Below are 24,442 nucleotides of genomic sequence, written 5' to 3'. Positions count from 1 at the left end.
ATCATTAGCTGTCAAAGCTGTCACAGAGCTGGGGATCAGTCTGGGGACCGGTCACTGTATCAACAGCAGCAGAGCCAAATCATTTATTAAATCCCCCTCCTCCCTCTTTAATTATCTTTGTGTCCTCAAGAAGTGATGCAAGCCATCATGTTCTTGAGACACGCTGGCAGTGTGCCTCGTGATAGCTTACATGTGTGTCTCTGAAGTGGCTCCGCTTATGCTGATGGTGGATGATGAGCTGTGAGCTGGGTGAGCATGAAATGGAGGGAGAATTATTAAAAGGTCTTTGATTTAGCCCGGTAAAAGGTATGGTGCTGTTTAAACCGTTTTCCCCAGAGGGATTCAACTAAAGGAGCCAAGATGAAAGTAGAGGACTGAGCTCACTTGGCCTGAATGCCTCAAGTCTGGAATTTGTCTCTTGATTAGATTCCTAAAGTGTCAGCTCACACGTTCCTGCGATCTATATTTGTGATCTATGTAGATAATCTGAAGCTAGATATTTCATAATTGTGTGACATAACAGCAATAAAAAAAAAATCCTTTCTTGCTGCCAGAACACAAGAGGATTAAAGTTTTTGTCACTGCACAGATTTGACAAGATGTGAAGGGACATTTGTTTCTACAGATTAAAAGACTGACATTGCTTTAGAAATTATTCCACTTATTTGATATCTCCACATTACTTCTGAGCTTTTATTTTCTCATAATATTGCTGCAAATGACCTGTGGTTCTGCTTTTTCTTTCTTTTTTTTTCTGTGAAGCAAAGTCTTTCATGCCCTACTTAAGCTTATGCACAGACACATTGTGTTAGCATCAATGTCACCACACCAGAAAGATGTGCAGTAGGAAAACAAGAATAATTGAAAATATAAATATGGGTGGGGGGATCAGTACAGAGAAAGACTGACAGTAAGTGTGAAATCCTGTTTTCTCCCAGAACACACTTCATTTAAAATAGAATGTAGAAATAAGAGAGGAATGGCCTAATCCTTAGTGAAAAAGTGCAGGGAAAACAAACAAAATGGGAAAATTCCTTGGGAATGTCGAGATAAATTGGGAAAATAAAAATATAGATAACCCCCCACCCCCACCAGAAATATCAGTTTGCATGAGAATAAAAGTTTGGAGTTGTGATATTAGTGATAAGCATTCATTCTTTCTTTTCTTTTTTTTTTGTGGCTAAAATCACCCCTGCTACTGGCAGTCATTTTTTTTTTTTTTTTTTTGGCTAAAATCACCCCTGCTACTGGCAGTCAAGAGAACAGTCTATTTTTTTCCAGCACAGAACAAAATAACATATAGAGTTCCAGCTGTGTATGATTGAGTAACCTATTAAATGTGGGCAGTGACCTCTTAAACCACCACAGTGCTCTTAATGTTTCATTAATCTTACAGCTACTTTTAAAACAATAATTTACCCTATTTCTTCTTCTCCTGGCTGGGTGCATTCCAGTCGATGCCACTGGGGTTAAGGAGAGTATTCATTTGCTGTTTGATTTATTGGTTTACTCTATGTATTGTTTCCACACCCATAAATTAAATCTATTAAAACAAATGTCAAACACATTAGTAGCTGCTAATGCCACAGTGGAATGCTCGAGGATAGAATATGATGAGAGAGCACAGAGAAGGTAGGAAACGAGAGATGATTAACCTTAACCCGCCTGTGGGCAATTCATAGTGAAGGGCTGCTGCAGAAAGAATTTAATTTTTAATTTCTTTTTTAAAGAAATGCAGAAGAGTGAAACTCAAATTGTAACTGAGGCAGCTTGGTGTGTTTGTCAGGGAGCTTGTTGCTTTAAAAGAAATCACAATTAATCTGAGCTTAATTAATGATGGTGGAAGGTTAAAAAAAATCCAGCTGGAATGCTCTAGGTGGTTTTGTTCTATTTTGTGCTCTCTTAACAGGGAAATGAATTGTAAATTTGAAGAGGGAGACACTTTGGTTGAAAAATGGCCTTCTAGTTTCTTTTCAGTGAGATATTTTTAAGTTAATTTCTGCATTTAGCACATCAAGATCTAAAGACAGAAAAAAGGAAAAGTTGCATCAATCAATTACGAATTTTAAGCATAAACTATCAAATGAATGAAAACGTCACATATCTCCCTCGTGAGGCTGTTAGCTGAACAATTTCTTCATCAACAGTTACCTTTGTCATTAGGTGTGTTTCTATAGAACAAACACATATACACACCCATACACGTTTATAGTACTTCGTGGGGACCACTGAAATACTCGCACCTAATGGGAACCACAATTTCTGAAAGGTTTTACAATTTTATTTTAATTGTTAAATTTATTTTAAAATATAATAAAAATCATGAGTTGAAATTTTGGAAACACATACACACATTTACTGACATTAACATCTGAATGTATCAAATTTCATCAAATTTTTCTTCTCAGCAATTCTCTGGGGTGTTTTTTTAACTTTTGAGGTGCTTTATTACTCATTTACTGTCTGTTTTTGCATTTTATGTTATGAAACAAACATAAACTGGAGAAAAAGAGAAGCCTTTAGGGCGACAGGCATTTGAACATAATGTGCAAGTCATCTCTACAAAATTTAAAAACCATCCAGAGATTACCTGATTTAAGGCAAACTGGCTCAACATTCAATGACCTTCAGTTGGTCATTGAATGTTGCTGTGTCTGGTTTTGTGCAAACATTTTTTTTTTTTTTGGTAATCACCTGCTTGAGTTAAAACACTATTTAATGTGCCTGATCTATTAATAAATTATTCACACATCTGGCAGATTTAGATTAAAATTTATTTCAATTAAATAGAAGGCTCTTTTGATAAATTCTGCTACAAAAAAGACAGTTCTGTTAAGTTATATTTTTATAGGATAACAAGAAGTAGCTAGCTTCCTCACTAAGGACGTGCTGTTTTTTCTGTTTAGTTATAATTTAGTTTTACTGAAGAGTTGCCCTAACTATTTATCCATTAATTAGAAACCTTTAATATATGTGAGAAAATTTGTCACATCAGAATAGAGTAGCTATCCATTCATGTTTAGTCTTCCTGCAAGGAGGCAATTAAATATAGGCAATTAAATAACAGACTGACAATTAAAACAAATATATTTGGAGCAACAAACAACTTATCGTTATATCAAATTGCTGTGCAATGTTTGATGACGTAATATAAATTAGTAGTTTGCTAAAGCTTTGTACAAATTTGGACAAAAAAAAATCATATACGTGTGCAGAGAATTGACGGAGATGAGAAAAAATAAAACATAATGTGGAACAAAGACATTTGCAGAGTGTAACATGTAACCTTGGATGTGGATCACATACAGCAGCTGCACCTCCTCGCCCCCTCCAACAGCGGCAGGCTTGATGCCAATGAAATGAGGCAGGTAGGTAAGAGACATCCGTTCCATCTGACCCCATGCAGCTCAGCAGCAACCCCTTCCATTAACTTTCACCATGAAAACTGAGGTTAGGGCTGGAAAATCAGCGCCAGCTGTGATCTTGCCAGACTGTTCGCTGGGCTATTTTCACACAACCAAGTCTGTATCTATATTTTCTCCAGCTGATTGGCCGGCACTTCATATTGGCCTTCAAATGAGCTGTTCGTACTCAGAGAAAACTGCAGAAGTTGTTTAAGCTAAATGCCAAGATTTATTCGGCATTTGTATAAGAACACCTTGGAGGTGAGGTCATTATGCAAATTGTCTACATATATTTTGGTTATTTTTTCGAAGAATTTGAGGGGAAATCTTATTGAAGCAAAAACCTTCAGCAATGTGGTTTGCCATCCCCCTCCCTCCCCCGACAAGCATCACAAAGATAGCAGTATAACATGGTATTGTAATCACGGTTGCACTGATATTCAGCTGTCAGAGACGGGCTGCCGAGAATCTGAGTACTCCTGAATCCTCCTCCTCTTACAAATCAGATGTGTTGCTGCATCATGGCCCTCTGTATTCCTCTGTGGGTTCCGAAACCAGGGGGGAGGATTCAATTTGGTGCAGCGTGATCTAATCTGAGTCCTGCCAAGTGATAAGCTGTGCTCCTCCATGGTTTCCGGAAGTAAGGGTAATAAAGCATGGCAATAAGCAAGCTTACCCAATTCATGCCTTTGAGTGGCTGGAAGGGACCGCTGGGGGACAAGAATCCTCTGAGATACAGAGTAATCTACAGCTGACCTTGCCATGTACGGCTCACATAATAGTCTGTTTCAGAGCTCACCTCCTGGGTTCACTTATGCATAAACATTATCATACTGTAGCCATACATGAGTGCAGAGGTTGGCACGGGCACAAAGTGTCTTCGGTTCTGGCTGCTGCTTAGAGTTTGCAGCCAGAAAAAAGCTCTCAGGTTATATAGCATGAAAAAACCTTACATCCTTGGTATTATTAAAGTAAGCGGCTTAAAACAGTAATATGAGCAAGTTGTACTTTTATCAGCAACAATATCTTTAGATTTTGTAAGCAGCAAGCCTGACTGAGACGAGGTGAGTGCTTGGCAGAGCATGTGAACCTCTCTGAATGTAGATATTAATCAGGATACAGTGTTAGACAGCTGCCACCCTGGGAGCCCACAGCTCTGGTGTCAAATCCCCCTCAGCGATCTCAAAAGGAGAAGAATGCACAGCATGGGGAGGATGCGTCCCAAAGCGTCACATTGTTTGCAACGGATGTTTTGGCAGATGCCCTTGTCAAAAAAAAAAAAAAAAAGAATATATAAAAATAAAAAAAATGATAATGCATGCTGCTTGTGTGAACTTGTACTCTTCCAGGTATAATATTTGCCTAAGGTAACAAATGCACGTTGGAATACTTATTGTCATGCTCTATAAATAAATCAAAAATGAAAAATCAGAATTAGAGGGGGGAAAAAAGAGTACAGTTAATATTGCAAATGGAAAGCCAGAAGAATAGGAAGACATTCAGACTAGAAAGGAGATATCATTTGCTGTGGGGCAGGCATTAATTTAGTGGAGGTTTTACAACCACATACTGATCAATAACACATTTAAATGGAGCAGGGAGCCTTGAGTTTGGACTTAATTGTTCTCAGTGCTTCTCATCACTTCTGAATGCATTTGAAAATCCCCGTTTTCATAGACAGATGCTAGGGTTAGACCTAATTGCCCTCCATGTGTGGCAAGAGAAAGAGATTAAAAGTTTTGCAAGCAATGCGGGGAACAGATTTACAATCACAAATTGTCAGAGTGAGGCTGTATTTTTGAAACCCTTTGGGGAAGCAATAAATGCCTTTTTTTTATTTTGAATTCATCTGGGCTCTTTAAACACAAATCTTTAGACCGACCAAGTGTGTTGGTGTTATAAGAACAAAACAACTGACATGCACCTCAATCATCATATCCGAGGGGAGTTGCGTGCAGCCGCAGTGAACAACAGCATATGAGAAACAACAGGATAAACCTGCACTGCCCGCTGTAGAATTTAATTAACAACAGTGGGGACACTGTGCACATCTGTAAAAATCATACAGTCCTCTCTGGGCTTATCCATTTTCTATGTAATATTTTGAAGTCACATAGGTTTCATAATTACAATTGTTTTTCCCCGGTCTCCATGAGAACTCCCCTCTATGCATATTAGCAAATGCCCTGAGCTGCTGTAAACAAATACTGTAGGTGAACAATTAAAACACAGTAACAACATCTGCTTGTAGGGACAGCAACCAGACAGAAGATTGTGTAGTTTTTGTTGCTCATGCAACACTTTTGTTTAGCAATGCCGCTGGGTGAACTGAAGACTGACAAACATGAAAGCTGACGAACATAAAAGATAGCCCCAGTCCTTATGTTTAAATTAATACATTTCTGAACACAAGGCAAACGACAAGCAGCCCTTCAATATCTTGCCATAAAGGAAGCCTTTGTTTGCAGTATTACATGAACACTATGGATTTGACAAGATATTGCGACACAAAGTCCAGATTATTAAAACACCACAATACTTCTCAGTCTTGACAAACAGTGGATCTCTGACAGCGTGTTGTTCAAACTTAACACTCTGTATCTTTATTTGAGAAGTTTTTGCGCTGCCACATTATGTTGACAGAGTCGAATGATGAATAATTTTCGCCGGGCGGCTAGACAACACCACATTACAAACACAATAAAGAGATTCCCATCACTTTTGAATTGTTTCTGTGACGGCGATTTGAAAGCCACCTGGGAAACGGAAACGGTGTCGAAGAGGCGCACAAGATATGAATGATTTATAATGGCCAGAATTAAACCACTGACTATGGATGCTGAAAAAAAAAAACATTTTCTGCACGAATCATAAAGGTTCTATTTGTCTGGAATCTGAACTGCATTTGCTTGTGTCAAAGTGTAAAATATTCAGAGTGGTGAAATGAGATGATTTTTTAATGAAAAATGAATGAAAAGAGTCAATTCTTTGAAACGGATTTAGATTAACAAAAATGTTGGAGTATTTATTGACTGACCTTCAGTAAATAAATATCTCACCATCTTTGTTTAGCATGAATTCAGATTAGCTGGTCTTCGAGATAATCTGAGTTTCTAGTCCAGTGACGTAGTGATATGAACGTGAAGTGATGTAAACCTCCAAAGTAACACAAGGGTTATGATGAGCATCCTTTGAAGTTGTGTCCACTGGGGGAAGCTAAAGTTGTCAGGTCAACTTGCTTCAGAAATGTTTAAATATTGAGCAATTTAGCTACTTAGATTACTATTTAACTCTAGTTTGCAGTCTATCCGTTTACCTTTCTATTTTCTTATCTAGGTTTTCATTAAGCTCAAAAAGAGGTTTGCTCATAAAGGAAAGTTCAGTCAATTGAAACAATGCCAAATATAGTTGCTGTAGCTGACATTTTGAGATTTCTTTCAAGTCAAGCTTATTTCGTTTAAAAACACCATAAATACTGTAGAAAAAATAAAATAAGTGATTCCTAAGTCACATTTCTGTACTTTGTTGTTTGAGATCAAGTTAAAATAGGAACAGAAAAGTCAGCAGTGAACAGAAAAAAAGATAACTGTAGGTCCCTCTCACAAACCTGAAATCTTACTCACAACTCCAATCTGCACAGCTTGACTGTATCTGTTGGTGTCTAATGACCTGTACCTCTGGTGATGTATGACACACAAAGACACACCGACACACCCAAAGAGAAGTAGAATAAAAAAGAGATGACTAACCTAACCCACCTGAGCTCGGCTCACACGGATCAATGTCTTCATCATCACTTGGACACTCCGCTGAAGCCACCATCAAGTCATCAGTTGTCTGAAAAGAGAGAGAGAGAGGGACATAGGCACAGAGGTGAGGGCATGGATTAGTCATATGAACAAGGTGAGATGATTCCCACTCGAAAAGACCAAAAGTGGCATTTCTAGAGGCTTAGGTTAAGGAGAGTGCGGGCAGATGGCATGTGAATCCAGACAGCTACACTATTTGGCTGCTGGATTTATCTGTCAACACGACCACACGCTGCCTTGGCACAGTAGCAGCTGCTGCGCCGTTTTCCAGGCTACAGCTTCTTTGCAGAAATGGGATCAGATTATTGAGGAACAGTGAAGGCTCAGGTTCACAACATAATTGTCAACCCACATGCTCAATTTGTGTTTCAGTGGCCTGTGTGGCTTTGCAGATATTTACAATGTCGAGGGATTGGAAGGAGCCGTCAAATGTGCCTTTGGCATTTAGAGGACTATTGGGCATTGAATGTAAAAATAATAAAAAAATTCCTTAAAAGGCCGGAAACCAAGGGCCGGGGAATTGGAATTTTAATTCATTTTTCCTTTTTTTTTTTTCCAAATTAGGCTTCCAAAAAGAGAAATCTATGTTCTCCTAATGCACATGCTCTTTTATTAAATCCATTTCAGACCAAAGATGATAGAATGTGCCGTCTTAGAGAATGGGAAAGGGCAAACAACGGACCAGAAAAAAGCACACTGTAAAACATTATACTGCAATGTTTTTTATAGTCTTCCCTCAGGCCATTTGATCAGCTCTGCGTTAAAGGTCATTTCATTTAAGCATGGCAGCCTCCTCAAGGCCAGGTTAGATTTTTGGATATGAAGTGCTGCTAAGTAGAATGAGCTGCAGCAATAAAGCTGTGCCCATTGTTTGTAATTTTGTGGTGAATAAAAAGAAAAAAAAAGAAAAAAGAAACTGGTAAAGAGGGCATCAGGCCCCGAAATAAAGATGGACGCTGGCTTTTATTGCATTTGTGCCGTTATGTCACTAATGTTTAAATGTGCATCAAAACATCTGCTAGTTGGATTAGCATTGACTCATCTTAAGATAATGAAAGGTGATGTCATTTTGCCGAACATCCATTTGGCTACTCTTAATCTGATTTTGCTGTGACGGTAACATCATTCTGACTTTCTGAACACGGGCCAACATCATCTTTACATAATAGTCCTGGAAATGATAGATCAAGCCCATTAAGGGTGCTGCGGCGGAGGGCCGTTTCAGTTGCATCTGCAAAGCGTGAGGCCTGGGGAAGCCGTCCAAATGTAAATTTAATTTGCTGTGCATGAGGCTGATATACAGCATCGGCCATCCAGATGGCGAAACCACCGGATCCCGGAGTGCCACATCCATCACTTCTGCCTCGTGATTTGTTTTTCCTGGCAGGAGATCTCGACACACTGCACTCTCTGGCAGAGGTACGGGAATCAAGGAATCAATACTGCCTCCCTAGTTGTCCCACCTTACCACTCTCATTCTCCCTCTCACAGACCTTAAACTCCATCCTTCAGATTTATTGTAGAGGTGTAGAAGAGGAAACAGTGTGATGTGGGTGTGTTATATATAGGATAACTCCCCAAAGGACTAAGAGGAGCTGTTTATACTTATGTTTTAATTCCCTCCTACAGGTCAGAAAGAGGCCTAATACTCCACTTTATAGCTATAAATCTAAATCTAAAACATGGATATTTCTCTTTTATAAGAAAAAAATAATGCATGAAAGAAAAAAGCAGTACAGTAAATAGGATGAAAATATAAACATATTAAGAGTATCAAGACATAAAAAAAATGAAAGAAGCAAATAAAAAATAAATGCATTTGGAAAACTAAACAAAGATAATGTCACTTGGAGCATTTTTTTTTTTTTATAATCAGTCATTAATTTGATTGTGGAGGAACTTATTTATCCACAGCAGTTTCAATGCACTGCCATCACATTTTATAACCAGGTTGACAGCCATACTTTGGACCGTTACAACAACCGGAGTTTTTTTCCCTCCTTTCTTTTCCAGCCATCATGTTGTACACTGGCCGCTGTGTTTGGGGATCATTATCTAACTCACAAACCAATGCTTGACAGTTGGTACGAAATGTTTGTGCTGATATATCATGTTCGGATTTCATCAGACATGGTGACATGATTGTTCTACATGTCCCGTTTCGCATTTTAATGCATTATTGCAAAAGTCAGGCTGCTATATTCTTATTCAAGTGAAGTAATGTTCTCCCAGTAACCTTTCCAAAGACTTTTGTTCCGTCTCTCTCTAATTGTCCATTCTTGAACTTTGCCATTTAACATGGTTACGACTGTTTTAGATGGAGCTTCATGCATTATTTTCTTTTTGCAACGTTTCTGTCTTTTCTTGACTGCCTTTTTATTATGTTGTTTTTCTTTGGTGAGATTTGTTTCTCATTGTAAAACTGTGGCCTTCAATTTTTTGGAAAATCGCCTTCCCAGATTGAATGCTAGTAACAGTGAATTTTATAAGGTTCTTTTTGATGTACTTTCTTACTAGCATTGTATCAACACCTTCATTATCTGGATCAACAAACTAATATGACTTTTTCTTTTATGGAGATGGTCCCAATAATGAGGTGCTCTAATTAGGAGCACCTAAATGAACATTTTCTTCAACCTAAAAGAGAGGAGCAAAGGTGAAGTCAGTTTTTTTTCTATGCCTTTATTGACAAAACATGGAAACTTTTTTTCCTGATGATAGACCCTTAAATAATGTCATGTTCCCAGTTAAAAACTTGGGAAGACTTGTTATATTTAATCTAAGTTAAATTGAATTTGTGTGTTGTAGATGTATGTCTGTGAACAAACATAATAAATTTGTGTTACTAGCCCCTCTATCAACCTGGAAAACTGTGTAGGTCAACATTTTATGTGGCCATGACCTGGTTGAAATCCAATAACATTACCAATTCATGGCGTCCTCCAATGCCTGGATTCTTTTTTACCCGTGACAATTCAACGTGGTCCATGTGTGAGGCTTACCATGCAATTTAGCCACCGTAATGAAAACTGACAGGTAGGTTGGGTTGAGACAACCACAAAAAACATTTTAGATTGTTTTTCAAAGAAAACAAACAACTATAGATATTATCATGATCATTCTGATGTACCATCAATTTTGATAAAAACAACAAAAAACAATGCAGCCACTTAAAGGCCAATTATCATCATATTTATGGCCGAGAAATATTTCAAATTTTGAAAGTGTAAAACATAAGTAAGTTACTTTCAGTGTTTCAATTGTTTGACTGTATATAAGTAATAGTAAAACATAAAAAAAATAAATAAAAATAGACTAGATGCACACCCTCAAACCTAGATGTGCATATTTGAATGATGATTTAGTATGTCTTGTTTAACAAAGCATGGAAGTGTGCATATAGAAAGCACTCAAAAATATTTTATTATTGATAAATGGCCTGCACTTGCATCCTTCCAAAGGACGCCAAAATGATTGACACTACGTTCACTCATCCATGTGCTGATTCCCAAAGGGAAACTAAATGTTGATTTCTTTCATAACTGTTTTACTAATTTTGTGTCCCATGTCAGTACGTCTTTGTCTGAATCAAGTGAGGGAGTGTGTTTGCAAATGCAAGGTTATTGTTTTAACTGTAGGTGGACTGTAAAATCAATGCATGGCTTGTTAATTTAAGGTAGGATGTTTTGGTGACCCAGTTGTTTGGTGATAAATGGGAGTGCAGTTGCATATTGGTGCGCCTTAGAGTAACACTGCAGTTCAAAACCGGACAAAAAATTACAATTTATGCTTGAATGCTGAAAAATTTGAGTGTTTTGAAGCAGTTTATTTTATTTTATTTTATTTTTTTTTGCACAAAGGGTCAGTCTTCAGCACAGTTTTTAAATTATTTGGTAGGGTGCCGGTCTTTTAGGTGTTCAAGCTACTTCTCCCATGCAGCATTCTTGACTTTCTCTCAGTTAGTAGATAAAGCACTATATGTCCCTACTTGAAGAACACAAGTTGGCGCTACGGACTTCCTATTACTACATTGACAGAGCAGTGTGTTATGCACTGAAACAAAAGCTTGTTATTCTAAGTGCAACATCATCACTCTTCAGCAAATCTTAGTTGCAATCCAAGCTGCTTTGTGCTCACGTTTTATTAATATTTCTGCTTGTAGCATAAGTAAATCAGTACAACTCTGGTGAGTTACAACCCTGGCTATAATTGAAAAGGAAAAGTTGGACAATCTTTATTGTCTGCCCATAAAGGTTATCCGTCACAATTCTTCTTCAGTGTTTACCATTTTCAGAAATACTGGGTAAAGGAGTCCAGTTGATTGATTTCATAGAATCATTCCCACAAGAAATATGCCACAACAGATACGTTTATGAACAAGATATACCCGTGGTTCATTTTATGAAGGCACTTCGAAAATGCTAAAAGCAAAGACTCAAGGTTTGCAAAGCATCATTAATCTAGCTGTAAAGTGCTGAAGCCATGGTGAACCTACAGCACAGCTCATTTATCTAGCTCTGCAGAGCAGCAGAGACCTCACTCCTCTGAGGGAACCTGGGGAGACAGTCAGAGAAGTGGAAGAAAAAAGTAATGCCTTCCTGCTTCCTTCACAGAAAGCCAACCATAATGTTGAGTGTATACTGTAATTTCAGATTATTTAGCTTACTAAAGTCAATTTGATTAAATGTTGCAGAAAGGTAAAGGTATCGACTGGCCTTGGCTCATGCAGTGATTGAACCATCAAAGAAGATGCCGACCAGGAATTTCCTACCTGACTCAGCCAAAGGTTCCCCGGTGCTTTCTGTAGTACCGTCATGCTGGTTTTCGATTTGTGAGAATTGATAATGGTCCTCCATAATGAAGTGTCCAGGCTTAGCTGTGCTCTGCATGTGCTCGCTAAGGCTTAGTCAGCAGTCACCGGTTTATCTACAACTTTATAAACACTGATCTGCTCCCTAGTAACACTCAACGGCCTTGCAGTGTCCAGCACAACTCCTTAATAGCTCCTACATGCAGCGGGTGACTTTAATATAATGCACTACAGTTGTACACGGCTGCCCTGGATGCATGTTTTCCTCTCCTAATGCTGGCCTGCGGAGGGATAGAGAAAGGAAGGCTGCTCTTCAGGGAGGAAGCTGTGCGCTGCTGCCCCGGTGCTCGAGAGCAAGAGACACCTTCTCTGTGATAACCTGTCGGTGTGTCTCCATGGAGAGTCGTGGGTTTTTGCATTGTTTTCTCTCCGGTCTAATTTGATGAATGCTCCCTGGCACACAACATGTCTCTTTGGAGACGAGCTGAAAGTCAGGAGGACACTGAAGGCATCTGAAAGGTTTATCTGAAGCATGCCTCTGCTGTCCCGGTAATGTATTCCACTGAGGATGCTTGCTGTTTTCTTTTGCCTTTCGGGTTTTTTTTCCCCCTAGTAGGCCATTTTTTTTTTTTTTTTTTCCAAAGCAAGCCAATGTTTTTAAGGCTCTTTTTCTGGTGCACACTACTGGTCAGTGACAATATTGTAGTGTGTTTCAAAAAAAAAAAAAACAAAAAAAAGAAACCAGCAATCTTATTTAATGTAGATTTTATCTATATTTTGTCCAAAAAAAGTAAGTTATGTACCTGCAGTTTAGATGATAGACAGACATTTATAAGAAAGGGGTATTTGCAGTGGCATTTCCTTCTAAAAGAACAAACAAATAAAAAATGACCAATAACAATTTTGACAATTTCTTTAGACATTGGTACTAATTCTATTGTCAACAATAATTAAGACTGTTATTTGAATTCAGTTTGAATTGGTTTAATTTTTTAAAGTGCATATTGTGATCAGTGTAATTGTCTCTCCAGTTGACTTTAATGCTTACAATTATTAAGCATTTGAAAAAATAAAAAAATAAATGTTAAATCTCCACTATGAATGTTTGCTATTTAGACTAACAAAAATTAAAAAAGTCAGGTAAACAAAATGAAAGGAAGTATTTTGCTTACATAATGTCCTTGGGGAAAAGACAAAAAAACCTTGTATGTTTACATATATACTTTTCATGAGCTTTTTTTAAAAGTATAGATTTGCACAGCTGTGAAGGTCTCAGCCTTGATTTGTCTGTAAAGCTGAGGAATCAACATTCTCTACGTGTTGCTGCTGCCCAGACTGTGTGCCATTATTTGTCATGTTGGCACCTATTTACACTGAGAGCAGCCTGCGAGGGTCCGTATCTGACCAGAGCGGCAGTGGACTAATTGGGAGGAGTTATCTGTCCTAAGTTTCAGCCTTGCAGTAACACATTATTAAAGAGCGCTGGAGAGGTAGGAGGAGGTGGTAGATGAGGGTTCGTGGGTCGACATGGAAAGAAGCCAGACGCTATGTTTAGATCTCAACATATCTAAAGGCTCTGCATTCAAACCGTCATTCAAGAAAATGAAACGGTGTCTAGTTTATGATGCATACACATGTTCTTTATTTACCCATGGCAGATTTCACACACCAGCAGCAGCTCTTATCAGAACACCTGATGACAACCAAGTATCTAACTTAGCACCCTGGAACTAGGTCGATGTTGATAAATAATTTAGTCCCAGATGCTCAATAGATTCCAACAGAATAATAAAGGCATGTGGGCCTCTCAGGCTGCGAATTCAGCTCAGTGTATTGCCTGGCCTTCGCCCACACACTTCCTACTGCTGGCCTGACAGGCTGTCAGCATAATACTCTTGCACAGAAACAGACAAGGGTGAAAGACAATCAAATGTCATTGTCTATATCACAGAGAGTTGTGCAACAAACACCGTATAATGGGGTACTTATGTTCAAAACATCCATATTCTCCTGGCGCTCTGTTTAAGTTGGAGAGAGAGAAAGAGAGAGGAAAAAAGAAGACTCTGATGGAGGGTTTCATGGTGACACAACAGATTGTCAAAATTATTCACAATCGAGTGCTGAAGTGTAGGAAATAACCATCTGGGGAGAAACAGAGGCTGTTCTTTGAAGGAGATGAAGAAGAAAATATTCCATTTTAACGTCGACCCACAAATTTTATAGATGAATCACAATTTAAAGCGCAAACATAAAGAGAAGATGGGAAGTTTGCAATTAAATGGATTTATTGCTATTCCAATGCTGATGATACGAAAGCGCTGATCAAAATCTATATTTTTTGGCCTTCTCGCCATGAAGATCCGTTGTTTATATTAAGAGCAGATCATAAACTCTTTCTGATCGACCCGCCACTATTACTTTAACACCAAGACAAAAATTAACTGTAATACAAATAAGCAGGTGTGCATTCTAAGAACTCGTTTTATATTTCCTCTCAGTTCAATTACTGAATTGAATCTGATATCTGCAAATGACCTCCAGACCCAGTTTAGTGTCTCAAACTGTCACAAGAAATCATAAAAATCCTTAATATTCACAGACCAAGAACTCCTGTCTGAACAAAACCTATTAAGGAAACAAAAATATGTTTTTCTGTTTTTAAGAAACTTTTTATTATAATAATTGCAGATAATGCGTTACAGATTAATTATCCCGAGTTCCACATGAGCCAAACACAGGCAATATTTTAATTGTAGTTTGATCTCAAAGCCCAAATGAATTACCTTTAAAATTTTTTGACATTTCTCAGAAGCAATTTGTGTTCAGTAATTAGCATGTGATTTTGTCCGCTTTGTTATGCCGTAAGAACTGTCCATGGTTACCAGCTGTTCACACTTTCACAGTTATCAGACGCAGGTTCTCTAGGGAGAAAAGGTTTTGCTTTATATAAAAACACACCAGCTGTTGCTAGAAGTCAACCTTGGACTCATGAGTATGACTTTAAAAAAAAAAAAATAACAGTGGTCTGAGGTTCTCCATCTCCTCCCCTGGTGGCCACATGTTTCTGTCGCACCATACATCTTCCTTAAGGCTTAAGTCGCTGCACCCCAGACAGTCTAACAAGATGCTGGGAGGCAGCTTCGCACACCTCGTAAAGTCACAGCATGCCAGTGTAGAAGTAAACCGCTGTTAGGAAACCCACAAAAAGTCCTGTTGGTATCGAAACGAGCAGTAAGCAAGGATGACGAAATATGATTCCTGTCTTATTGGAGAATCTCTTTTAAGACAGTTATGCACATGGGCATAAAGAACACTTGAGATATTTGTTACAGTTTAAACGCAGCTGACGCAATGTCCTGACAGTGTGCTAAAATACCTAAAAGACCGGCACCCTACCAAAGAATTTAAAAATAAGGGAGTTTTACCTTTGAAAACAAAAAAAGTGGGAAAAAAGCATGAAGAATCAACTCATTCCTTAGACTTCTGGGTACTTTGCTTCATTTGCCAATTATAAAACTGAATACATTAACTTACTGTGTGTCACTACAGTCATTTGCACTGAATCAGTGTGTCATTAAAATAAGTGTCAGAATTTCATCCAACCAAATGCAGAGGGTAGCTGTTTCATAAATTTGTTTATTGTAATGTTTATTTATTTTGTGTTTATATATTATAGTGTAATGAATTTCAACCTTACTTCCTTTCTTCTTTCCTTTCTTTCTTCCTGTTGACATGAACATAAGTAGTTTGTAGAAAAAAAGTCTTATACATTCTACCCCTTTTCTAAATCATCAATTCACTATACTATAAACAACTAACGGTTTCTGTAAAACTATATTTTTTAAATCTATTGCTGCTGACAGAGCCCTGAACAACATTAGGAAAATGTGGCGTGCTGTAGCAATCTGCAGCATGCCACAGATTGCTACACTGACATACATTACTGACATTGCTTGTGAAAAGTCACAATTTGAAATTTTGTTGTCTGCAAAACACTGAATGGTATAAATGAATCCCGGAGTTTCCATCTTCTATGAGGCATTTAGATCCCTTAGGTCATAAGAGGTAGGTTCACTCCGAGCTAAACAAAAGGAGCAAACATTAATGTGTGCAGAAACGTTTAGCTTCTTTAAATTAAGATGAAATATTTATTGTCAAAGATTACATTATCAGATTATGTCTTTCAAGTATTAGCTACGTATTTGGTTTAGATTTCATGCTGATATTTCCTTAATTTCACATCACATTTAAATTTCAAGAATATTCTTGTCGTTTCCTCTCTTTAATGGAGCATCGTCTGTCTTTGTTCATTTATTTTGAGTTACTTTGTGTATAATTTGTGCTATGCAGACACTAGGATTGCCTGGCCTTGCTTCACAGACTCAGAAAAAGAAAAAAAGAAAAGTTTAGATTTAAGGCTGCATTAAAAAAAGACACATAAGATGTAAAGGTGCATCGGAACAAAGGAGGGAGTGGACACGAACTACACGCATAACCAATTCAAAATATATGACTACCTACTTTTAATATATTTCCTCTCTGGGACTGGAGAACAGTGCTTTTGTGAGGACTGCAGCTTTTTATGTGGCAGCTTCAAGGAACTGCTTTGTAGCTGTTACTTAAGTCTCCCTCAGGACTCACTTCGGCTTCTTTTTCAGGAACAGTCATCTGCATGGTCTTAATGAAAAATTCTAGACACGATATGTCTCGGCGCACAAAAGTAGCCGGCGCGTATAGTTGTCTGCCTGTGTAGGAGGAAACACCAAATCCGTTTCTCAGTCGCTGTCTGCGTCACTCTGTCACCACGTCCATCACTGACTCACAGCGAACTTATGTGTGACTGGAGCCTGATTTAGACAACTCAAGGCATCCTGTGCGCCATATGACAAACAGCTGATATTTTGATTCTCAATTAGGCCTTGTGGCTATTATTTATTGCCGTGGATGTAGATATCATTTTCATACAATATGGACATGTGCTTGCAGTCACCTCACAGTAAGAGTGCATGCTGAGCAGCTGCCATCGAGTGTACAGCTTCTAGCAGCTTACACAAGAGAAGGCTGGTTGCCTTCTGTTAGCTTGACGCTTTAAACGATAAAATCTGACTATGATGTTCATAAAACACTATCTGCTTCCATCTCCCTCCTACGCTTCCCCCTGAGTTCTCTTGTTTCTTCTCTTTCTTCCTTGTGCAGCTCCGCAGAAAGTGTATTGCATGGTCGACTCCGTCTCTCCTCCTTATCCTTGCTTTCACACATCTCGGATAAATGAAATCTGCCGCCATTGGAGCATTTTCCCCCCTTTGGATTCCCTGATATTTTTGTTATCTGAAATCGAATCTGGAGCTCTGTGAGTGTCTGTGGCTCTCTTTGCTTGTAATCTGGCCTGAGAGCACAGAACTACCCAGGAGGAATATCATTCGCTAAGGATAATTGAGGGAGTGAAGGAGGCATAACAATTACCAGAAAACGCCTTGTAATCACGGTAATTTTTTATCAAAATTCTTCTACACAAACACTTGTGATTTTCAGTCAAAAATTACAGCTCAGTTACTCATTTTCTTGTTTGTCAAAAATCTAAAAATAGATGACAATTACGAGCATGATGCCCTGACTTTTGAAGAAAAAGAGAAGCAGAAGAAGAGATATCCAGCTTGGCCACAAATCACTGTCTTCCAGACTTTACCTGCGCCTTGACGTGCAGTCCCAGTCCCTCATGCGGTGACAGGAACAAATTTGTCATCCTAATATAGATGCTATCATTGCTGAGATGAATGTACTCAGGCCTAATTCCCATGCGTAGCGTTTGCTAAAACATGACATGAGGGAAGAGGAAGAACAGCTTTGCCCTACAACCGCAGAGCCGGTTGCCTGCAGCCTGCAAGAGGGTCTCTGTAATCAGATTCCTGTCCTTCAGGTCAAGATTTGTCACTCACCAAGGGCTGGGAGTGAATGTGATAAACTAATGACTGATGAACTGACTCAAGACAAAGGCAGACAAAGAAAATCCAAAAAGAAAAACCAGACAAATGAAAGCACAATCCAGGTATAATGTATTCACTTTGAACAAAAGAAGATTTTTGTACTACAAACAATCCCTCTGGTACATTTGTAATGCATGAACTCATGACTTCAAGTCAAAATGTATTTATATTTCTGGCTCAATGTGACATGACACAGATTGGGATAACCTTCAATAATGCATGGTAGATAATCTAGGGCATTTTATGGACGAGAAGCTGCACTGCCAGTTGCCGAGGATGCAGGGAACTGACTAAGGAAACAATGAATGCCATGTACTTGGAGATGGAGTTCTGGGCAGCATAACCATTTCCTGGACTCAGCACAGAGCTGACCTCCATGAATCCATTTTGCTGGTAGTTCCTTCTATGCACTGATAAAGCAATAGGTCTGCTGCAGATCCCGTATCCTGATGCTGTAGCAGAACTGACCTAAAACCTGTGGCGGTTTTAGGTTAAATGTGGTGGTGGGTAATACCTCCACCCATCAGGTGAAATGCAGTAGGTTACCATGGAAACCCTGGCTGCAGGCATGTGGAAGGACATGTCTGACCAAGGATTTGCAGATTTCTTAGTTAGTAGGTCACCCCCTGTTGTTTGGGCATCAAGACATGTGATAGCTACTACTCCTTTAATAGACACCCAGCATCTAAAGAAGTCATTACTTGAGTGAAATCCTGTAAACAAGAGAAAACCAATTTTGTTTCATTTTACATTTTGAATATATATATGCAGTTTATTGTTTTTCTAGTTTCTATTCACAATTTGACACAGATAATTATATAGACAGAAACAGGTATATGTCTGTTTAGGTGAGAGTTAGACATAAAAGATAAACTCTCAAATTCAACTCAGATTTTTAAAAAGTACGTTTTTCTTTTCTTAAACTGTGCACATCCTCTAAAATGCAAAAACAAAAAAAAAAAAAAAAAACGCCTAATTCATGGCAACCTGTATGCCAAACTAACATCATTTAACCTGATAACTTAAACTAGCATTCTACCATAAATTTAGCTTTTTATGATTATATCTGCTATTGAGAGAGCTGCTCTCTGGACACAGAATATCATCCTAATCAAAGACCCGCAGCTGTAACAGGGCCAACGCTATCCATTTGAATGGCCTAAGCACAAATGTTTTGTGGTGACACGCTTTTGCAGGTTATCCATTCTGCAGTTTCTACTTATTGTTTTGAGAAATGCACTCACTGCTGAGCAAATGTTATTAGTGATATGAGAAATGCACGAAAGCAAGTGCCAAAAGCTACAAAACAAAAAAAAATCCCCAAGGTCTGCAGAACTTCTTCCCATGAAGTTATATATTATTTTAGACTAACAGACTTTAACACTGCTGCTCAAAGTAACAGCAGGGGGACAACACAGGGTAGACTGGGGAGAGAGCCACAGAGGAAATCAATCTTTTCCTCAAGCAAAAATGTTAGTTTTAAATTACTTTTAAATCCTTAACATGCTTTACACATTTTTATTTCTTATATCACTATGAGTACTATACACACAATTATTTTTCACAAGCCTGATTTTTTGGTGCCCTATGCGCAGTGCGTGATCTGTGTAGGTGGACATTGGTAATAAACTTATTGAGAGAGCTGGTACGAACAGTGTTTGTGTTATGTACTATTTGCAACTAAATAAATATATATGCTAATGGATATTTTCTAGAAATTAAAATTCAGCAATTACATTTTTTTTTTCTCAAAAGTACAGCAGGTTTGCATTCCCCCAACACGTCTATTTTGCCCATGCTGGACTACGTTTTGCTCATACCTTGGTAGAAGCATAGGGAACATGGAATGAATAAGTCAGTGTGTGGCTTATTAGCACCTAAAACTTATTCAAAAAATGGAGAGAACCCTGCACAACTCAATGAGCTCTTGGTGCAGAGTTTCTGTTCATGAATCTAATGTTTAAACTGGCAGATTGCTGAATCTTGCAGGTGTTGGATCTCATGTTTAATAGCTGAACTGTGCTCTGTTTCCATGAATCTTAGCTGAAGATTCCTGAGAGATTACAAGGTGGTTCATAAAAATGTGTACTGTCCACATGACCAAAGAAACTGGAAAATGATAAAATACAGTTTTCTAACTAACTACTGTGCATAAAACTAAGTGTGCATGCCTTCAATGGTGCTAAGTTGCATTAAAAGCAATATGTTTCATGGACTATACGTGGCAAGCACAATGTTGAAGGGCAGCTTCCATAATGGCCCCCGGTGAGCCTAAGATGATGGATATGGGCTGTCGCTGCAAGTGAACGCCACAGACCTGGGTCCACTGCAGGGCAAAAGGGTTACCTCCTTTCTACCATCTGTCAGCTGTAGGTGGGCACAAAGCCATGACTCGGTCTGAAGCATCACCACCTCAGGACCATAAAAAGTGCTGCAAATAATTTCAGCGGCAACATGATAGTTCTGAACAGTCTAAGATGTAAATTGCAATACGTGCTGTCCTTGATAAACTTAATGAAACGAAATATCACCAACCCTTAAAAGCAGCGATGTGCATGTCAGTGAAGTATGTGTTTAATTACTTTTGCTTTTAATTCTTCTGTCTAAAGTATACAGTCTCCTAGAGGTACGATGGTCAATCCTGTACAACTGCATTGCAGGGGAAATTTTATCCTGAGGATGTTTTCTTTTTCTGAATAATTGAAAACCCCACATGCTTCCAGGGCACTTACTGCACTATGATTCCAAGTATGAGGGTGATAAGTTGGACTTTTTAAAAAAATAAAATAGTACTCATCTAATGTGACTGAAATTCTGCTGATTATTCGCTTTCTCATAAATGTAGAAGTTGGTTGCTGTTATTTTTTTAACTAAGGATCTTGCAACACAGATATCTGACTTTTAGTTAATGAGACTTCCTGGAAATTTCTCTGTAAAATTCATTTAACATTAAGCAATGATCCTATTCACTTCCTAATAGGAATATGAGACTGTAATCTGGCATTGTTCTCTGAAAAGTGTTGCAATATTTCAAAAAACTAGGATTTGAACTAATTAAAACTTTTCATGAAGTGAAGACATGTTTTGAGACATTTTTATGAAACATTCAGTTAATAGGTAAAAAAAAAAACAAAAAAAAACAAAAGCATTCACATACTTTAAAATTGAGCTCAAGCACATTCAATTAGTCCTGATCATTTCTTAAACGCTTTTGCAAATTAATTGAAATCCAGCTAGAGTAAATTCATTATACTGAACATGATTTGGGAAGGAACACACTTATCAAGTAATTTCCCCTGACAAATATCTAATTTCAAAGGACAAAACTGAGGTAGAACACAAAAAAAAATAAAAAATAAATACATGGCAACTCTAAATCTCCACCTAGATGTTTGGAATTTAGAAACAGAACACATTTTGAACCAATATTCAAAGATAACAGAGCAGCAGCGTTAGGAGCTGTCCAGAAATGCCCTGCAGTGGCCCAGATGCCAATCTCCAATTTGGCATCTTTCACCTAGAAAAATGGCTGTCTAACAAAAGTGACGGTCCATGACTGAACTGTAAATAATCACAAATTCAAGTCTCCCAGAAGACTTTAGTTTGTGACTGTTGCTAAAGTTCCCTAACATAAATATTAAACCAAGTGTGTATGTGTTTGCAACACTGAACTGACAAACTTTGAATATAAAAAATATATATCTTTCTATGCAGATTTTTTTTGTCACTATAGAGTTTTTGTAACGAATGTACTGTGCATAGGACAAGGGTACACAAATCTCTTTTTGAATGAAATGTCATTCAAAGGCATGTCTTATTATTCTACATTATATTTTTTTCAATAAACAGGTTGTCAAATACCACACAAAGGTGACATCATGCATAATAAAATGCCACAATGAAATTATTGCTAAAGTTATGATCATGTCACCAGCATGATGAGAACAATTAATCCTCTGTTTTAGTTGTTCTGATCTTTTGATCCTGCATTAAAATTAACAGGTCATTTAGTTTACCTGACACACAGAGTCACAAAGTGCCTTTGTACTTAATGATTGAAGTTTTTACTTTCATGAGTTGAAAATAAAGGCGACTTAAAAGTAATTTCTACAAATATCTACTATGTCAATCAAGAGCAAACTTACTGTACTATTGTGAGCACTTTGTTGCTAAGTAACTTTCGACAGCGACATGACCTTAAAGAAGACAGTCACGATATGTGGAAATAAAATGTCTGACTGTGTAACTGGTTAGCCAGATGACAGACTAATTATTCCTCCCTGCACTCCTGAAACTTAACAGCCTGTTAGGTAACGGGTTGGCAATGCTGCAAGCTTGTTTTTATTGTTGTTGTTGTTGTTTTCCCCACTGAATATTACTTAAAATGTACTGCGGTTTTAAACTTTTACAAATGAAGTGAAGTGAAGAAAAGCTGAAAACTGTGAAAAAAACTGTGAAGAAAGATGTTTTCCTTGTCATTTTGAAAATATGTAGAGAAATAAAAAGGATATTTACACATCTGTTTACTAATAATGTACTGACACAAAGTGGAGAACAAAACATATGGCTATCAATTTTACTTTCTTCAACTAAAAACCTGAGGCGTTGCATGAATTTGTATTAACTTATGTTTTGCTTTGATACCTCTAAATAAAATCTAGAGCAACCACACTTCTTTAGAAGTGATTTGTTTACATTACAATGTTCACATCACAAAGAACCCACCGTTCGCACTGTAAAACACAGCGGTGGCAGGATCAGGCTGTGGAAATGTATTTCTTTAGCTTTTTAATGGAGAAGATGCTTAGAGTTTATCAAGGACTGCTGGAGCTAAATAAAGAACAATCCTGGAAGATAATCTGTTAGAGGCTAAAAAGACTTCAGACTGGGCTGGAGGTTTGGGTTCCAGCCAGACAACTACCCTAAACACTGCCAGACCACAATGGATTCAATCCAATTCCAGACATAAATCCACTTGAGACTCTGTGGCAGGACACAAAAACTGATATTTGTATATTCCCACCATTAATATGATTAAATTTAGACTATTTTTAAAAAAAGTAATGAGGCACTTTATTTGTTTTTACACACTTTAGACGCCCAAAAGGTCTTGGGACTCTAATTGGAGCTAAATGTGATTCTACAGCATACTAACTCAAGCAAACTCAATACAAATGTTTGGCACTCTTTTAAGATTTTAAAATAAATTGAATATCATGCATTAGTTTTCTACCATTCTACAACTATGATACATTGCTATATGCAGATAAAATCCCAATAAAATGCATAAACGCTTAAAGTTGTAACGTGACAAAATCGGGGTGCAAAGGGTAACGATTATGGAAGGACTTAAATTGGGAAATAAATAAGTAAAATATACATAAAATAAATGTAAATTAAATCCTTCTGAAGCTCAACACTGAGTATAACTATGAGTACTATTACATTTGCAATGAAGAAGCCATTTTTAGCCGTCAGATCAAATTTCTGAGAGTAAATTTCTGGGTGTGATGCCGAAGCATAACCCGAGTTTGTCAAACAATTCTTGCAAGTATCAAAACTATCAAAAATAATGCCTAAAGATAGCATTGAATCCAATAAAGGTACATATTGCAAGGCTGATTATGAAGGCGAAAAAGGCTGCAGACTGTATAGATATTGGAAGGTTGCTGAAGATTTTTCACTCCAGGACTATTGTGACACTAACTCTATTATACTATGTTTGTAAGAGTCACAGAGAGTGAGCCTTAAAGGCATCCAAACAGTTCACTAAAGGTATAAAAGTACAGCATGTCAAATCTTCTATTATCCCCATAAATAACAGAGACAGATTTTGCTTTATCGTCTCAGGAACCAAACAAATACAGCCACTGTGAACCAGTTCAGCGTGAAGTCAGCCATGTGCTGCGGTTGCAAATGAAATGGCCTTCAAAATGTGTTTTGAATGTCACTTACTTGCAATGAATAGCCATTACATCCACCTCACTCAGGGTTAATTCTGAAATAGGAGGGCCAATCGGCCATTTGGTGGCAATGATGTGCCATAGTGGTCATTTGTTCTCCCTAGGAACAGGATACAGTTATGCGTTTCTTGATGTTTTCTTTTTCTTCTTAGAATCAAGCTGTAAAACTCAAATGGAGGAGCATTAAAAGGCTTCATGAGAAAAATGAAAGCCTGAAATTTCACATTGGAGTTTCTTGGAAGATGTCACTGATGCATAATGTTCTAGACTGGACATTAGAATATTTGCACATAACATTTGTCCATATAGACTTCATATGTATCAGCAGAACTGCATTTAAGGGAATGTATTTTTTTGTACAATCACTAATGATGTATGAATATCATCTGGTTTTTAAGACAATACCCTCTGCTTATGCCTGGGTGTCTGGTACATGTTGACAACCCATTGTCACACTTTGTCATCGTATTAA

General features: G+C 37.8%; 1 protein-coding gene across 24 annotated transcripts in view; it reads right to left on the bottom strand.

Moving 5' to 3' along the window:
- Positions 1 to 24,442, bottom strand: part of LOC103134101 (neurexin-1a) — a 277,111-nt gene that overhangs the window by 8,421 nt on the left and 244,248 nt on the right. For 20 of the 24 annotated variants that reach the window (XM_007546201.2, XM_007546208.2, XM_016668481.1 and 17 more), the window contains one exon: positions 7,154 to 7,241. In XM_007546201.2, coding sequence (XP_007546263.1) covers positions 7,154 to 7,241 — 88 coding nt within the window. The remainder of the gene's footprint in view (positions 1 to 7,153; positions 7,242 to 24,442) is intronic. The other 4 variants (XM_007546203.2, XM_007546209.2, XM_016668492.1 and 1 more) reach the window with 1 other exon arrangement.

This window comes from Poecilia formosa, unplaced genomic scaffold (genome assembly GCF_000485575.1).
Source record: "Poecilia formosa unplaced genomic scaffold, Poecilia_formosa-5.1.2 Scaffold15, whole genome shotgun sequence".
In the NCBI taxonomy this organism is placed as follows: domain Eukaryota; kingdom Metazoa; phylum Chordata; class Actinopteri; order Cyprinodontiformes; family Poeciliidae; genus Poecilia; species Poecilia formosa.
Note: the sequence above shows the minus strand (reverse complement) of the source record. Positions and strands in the feature narration are given on the sequence as shown.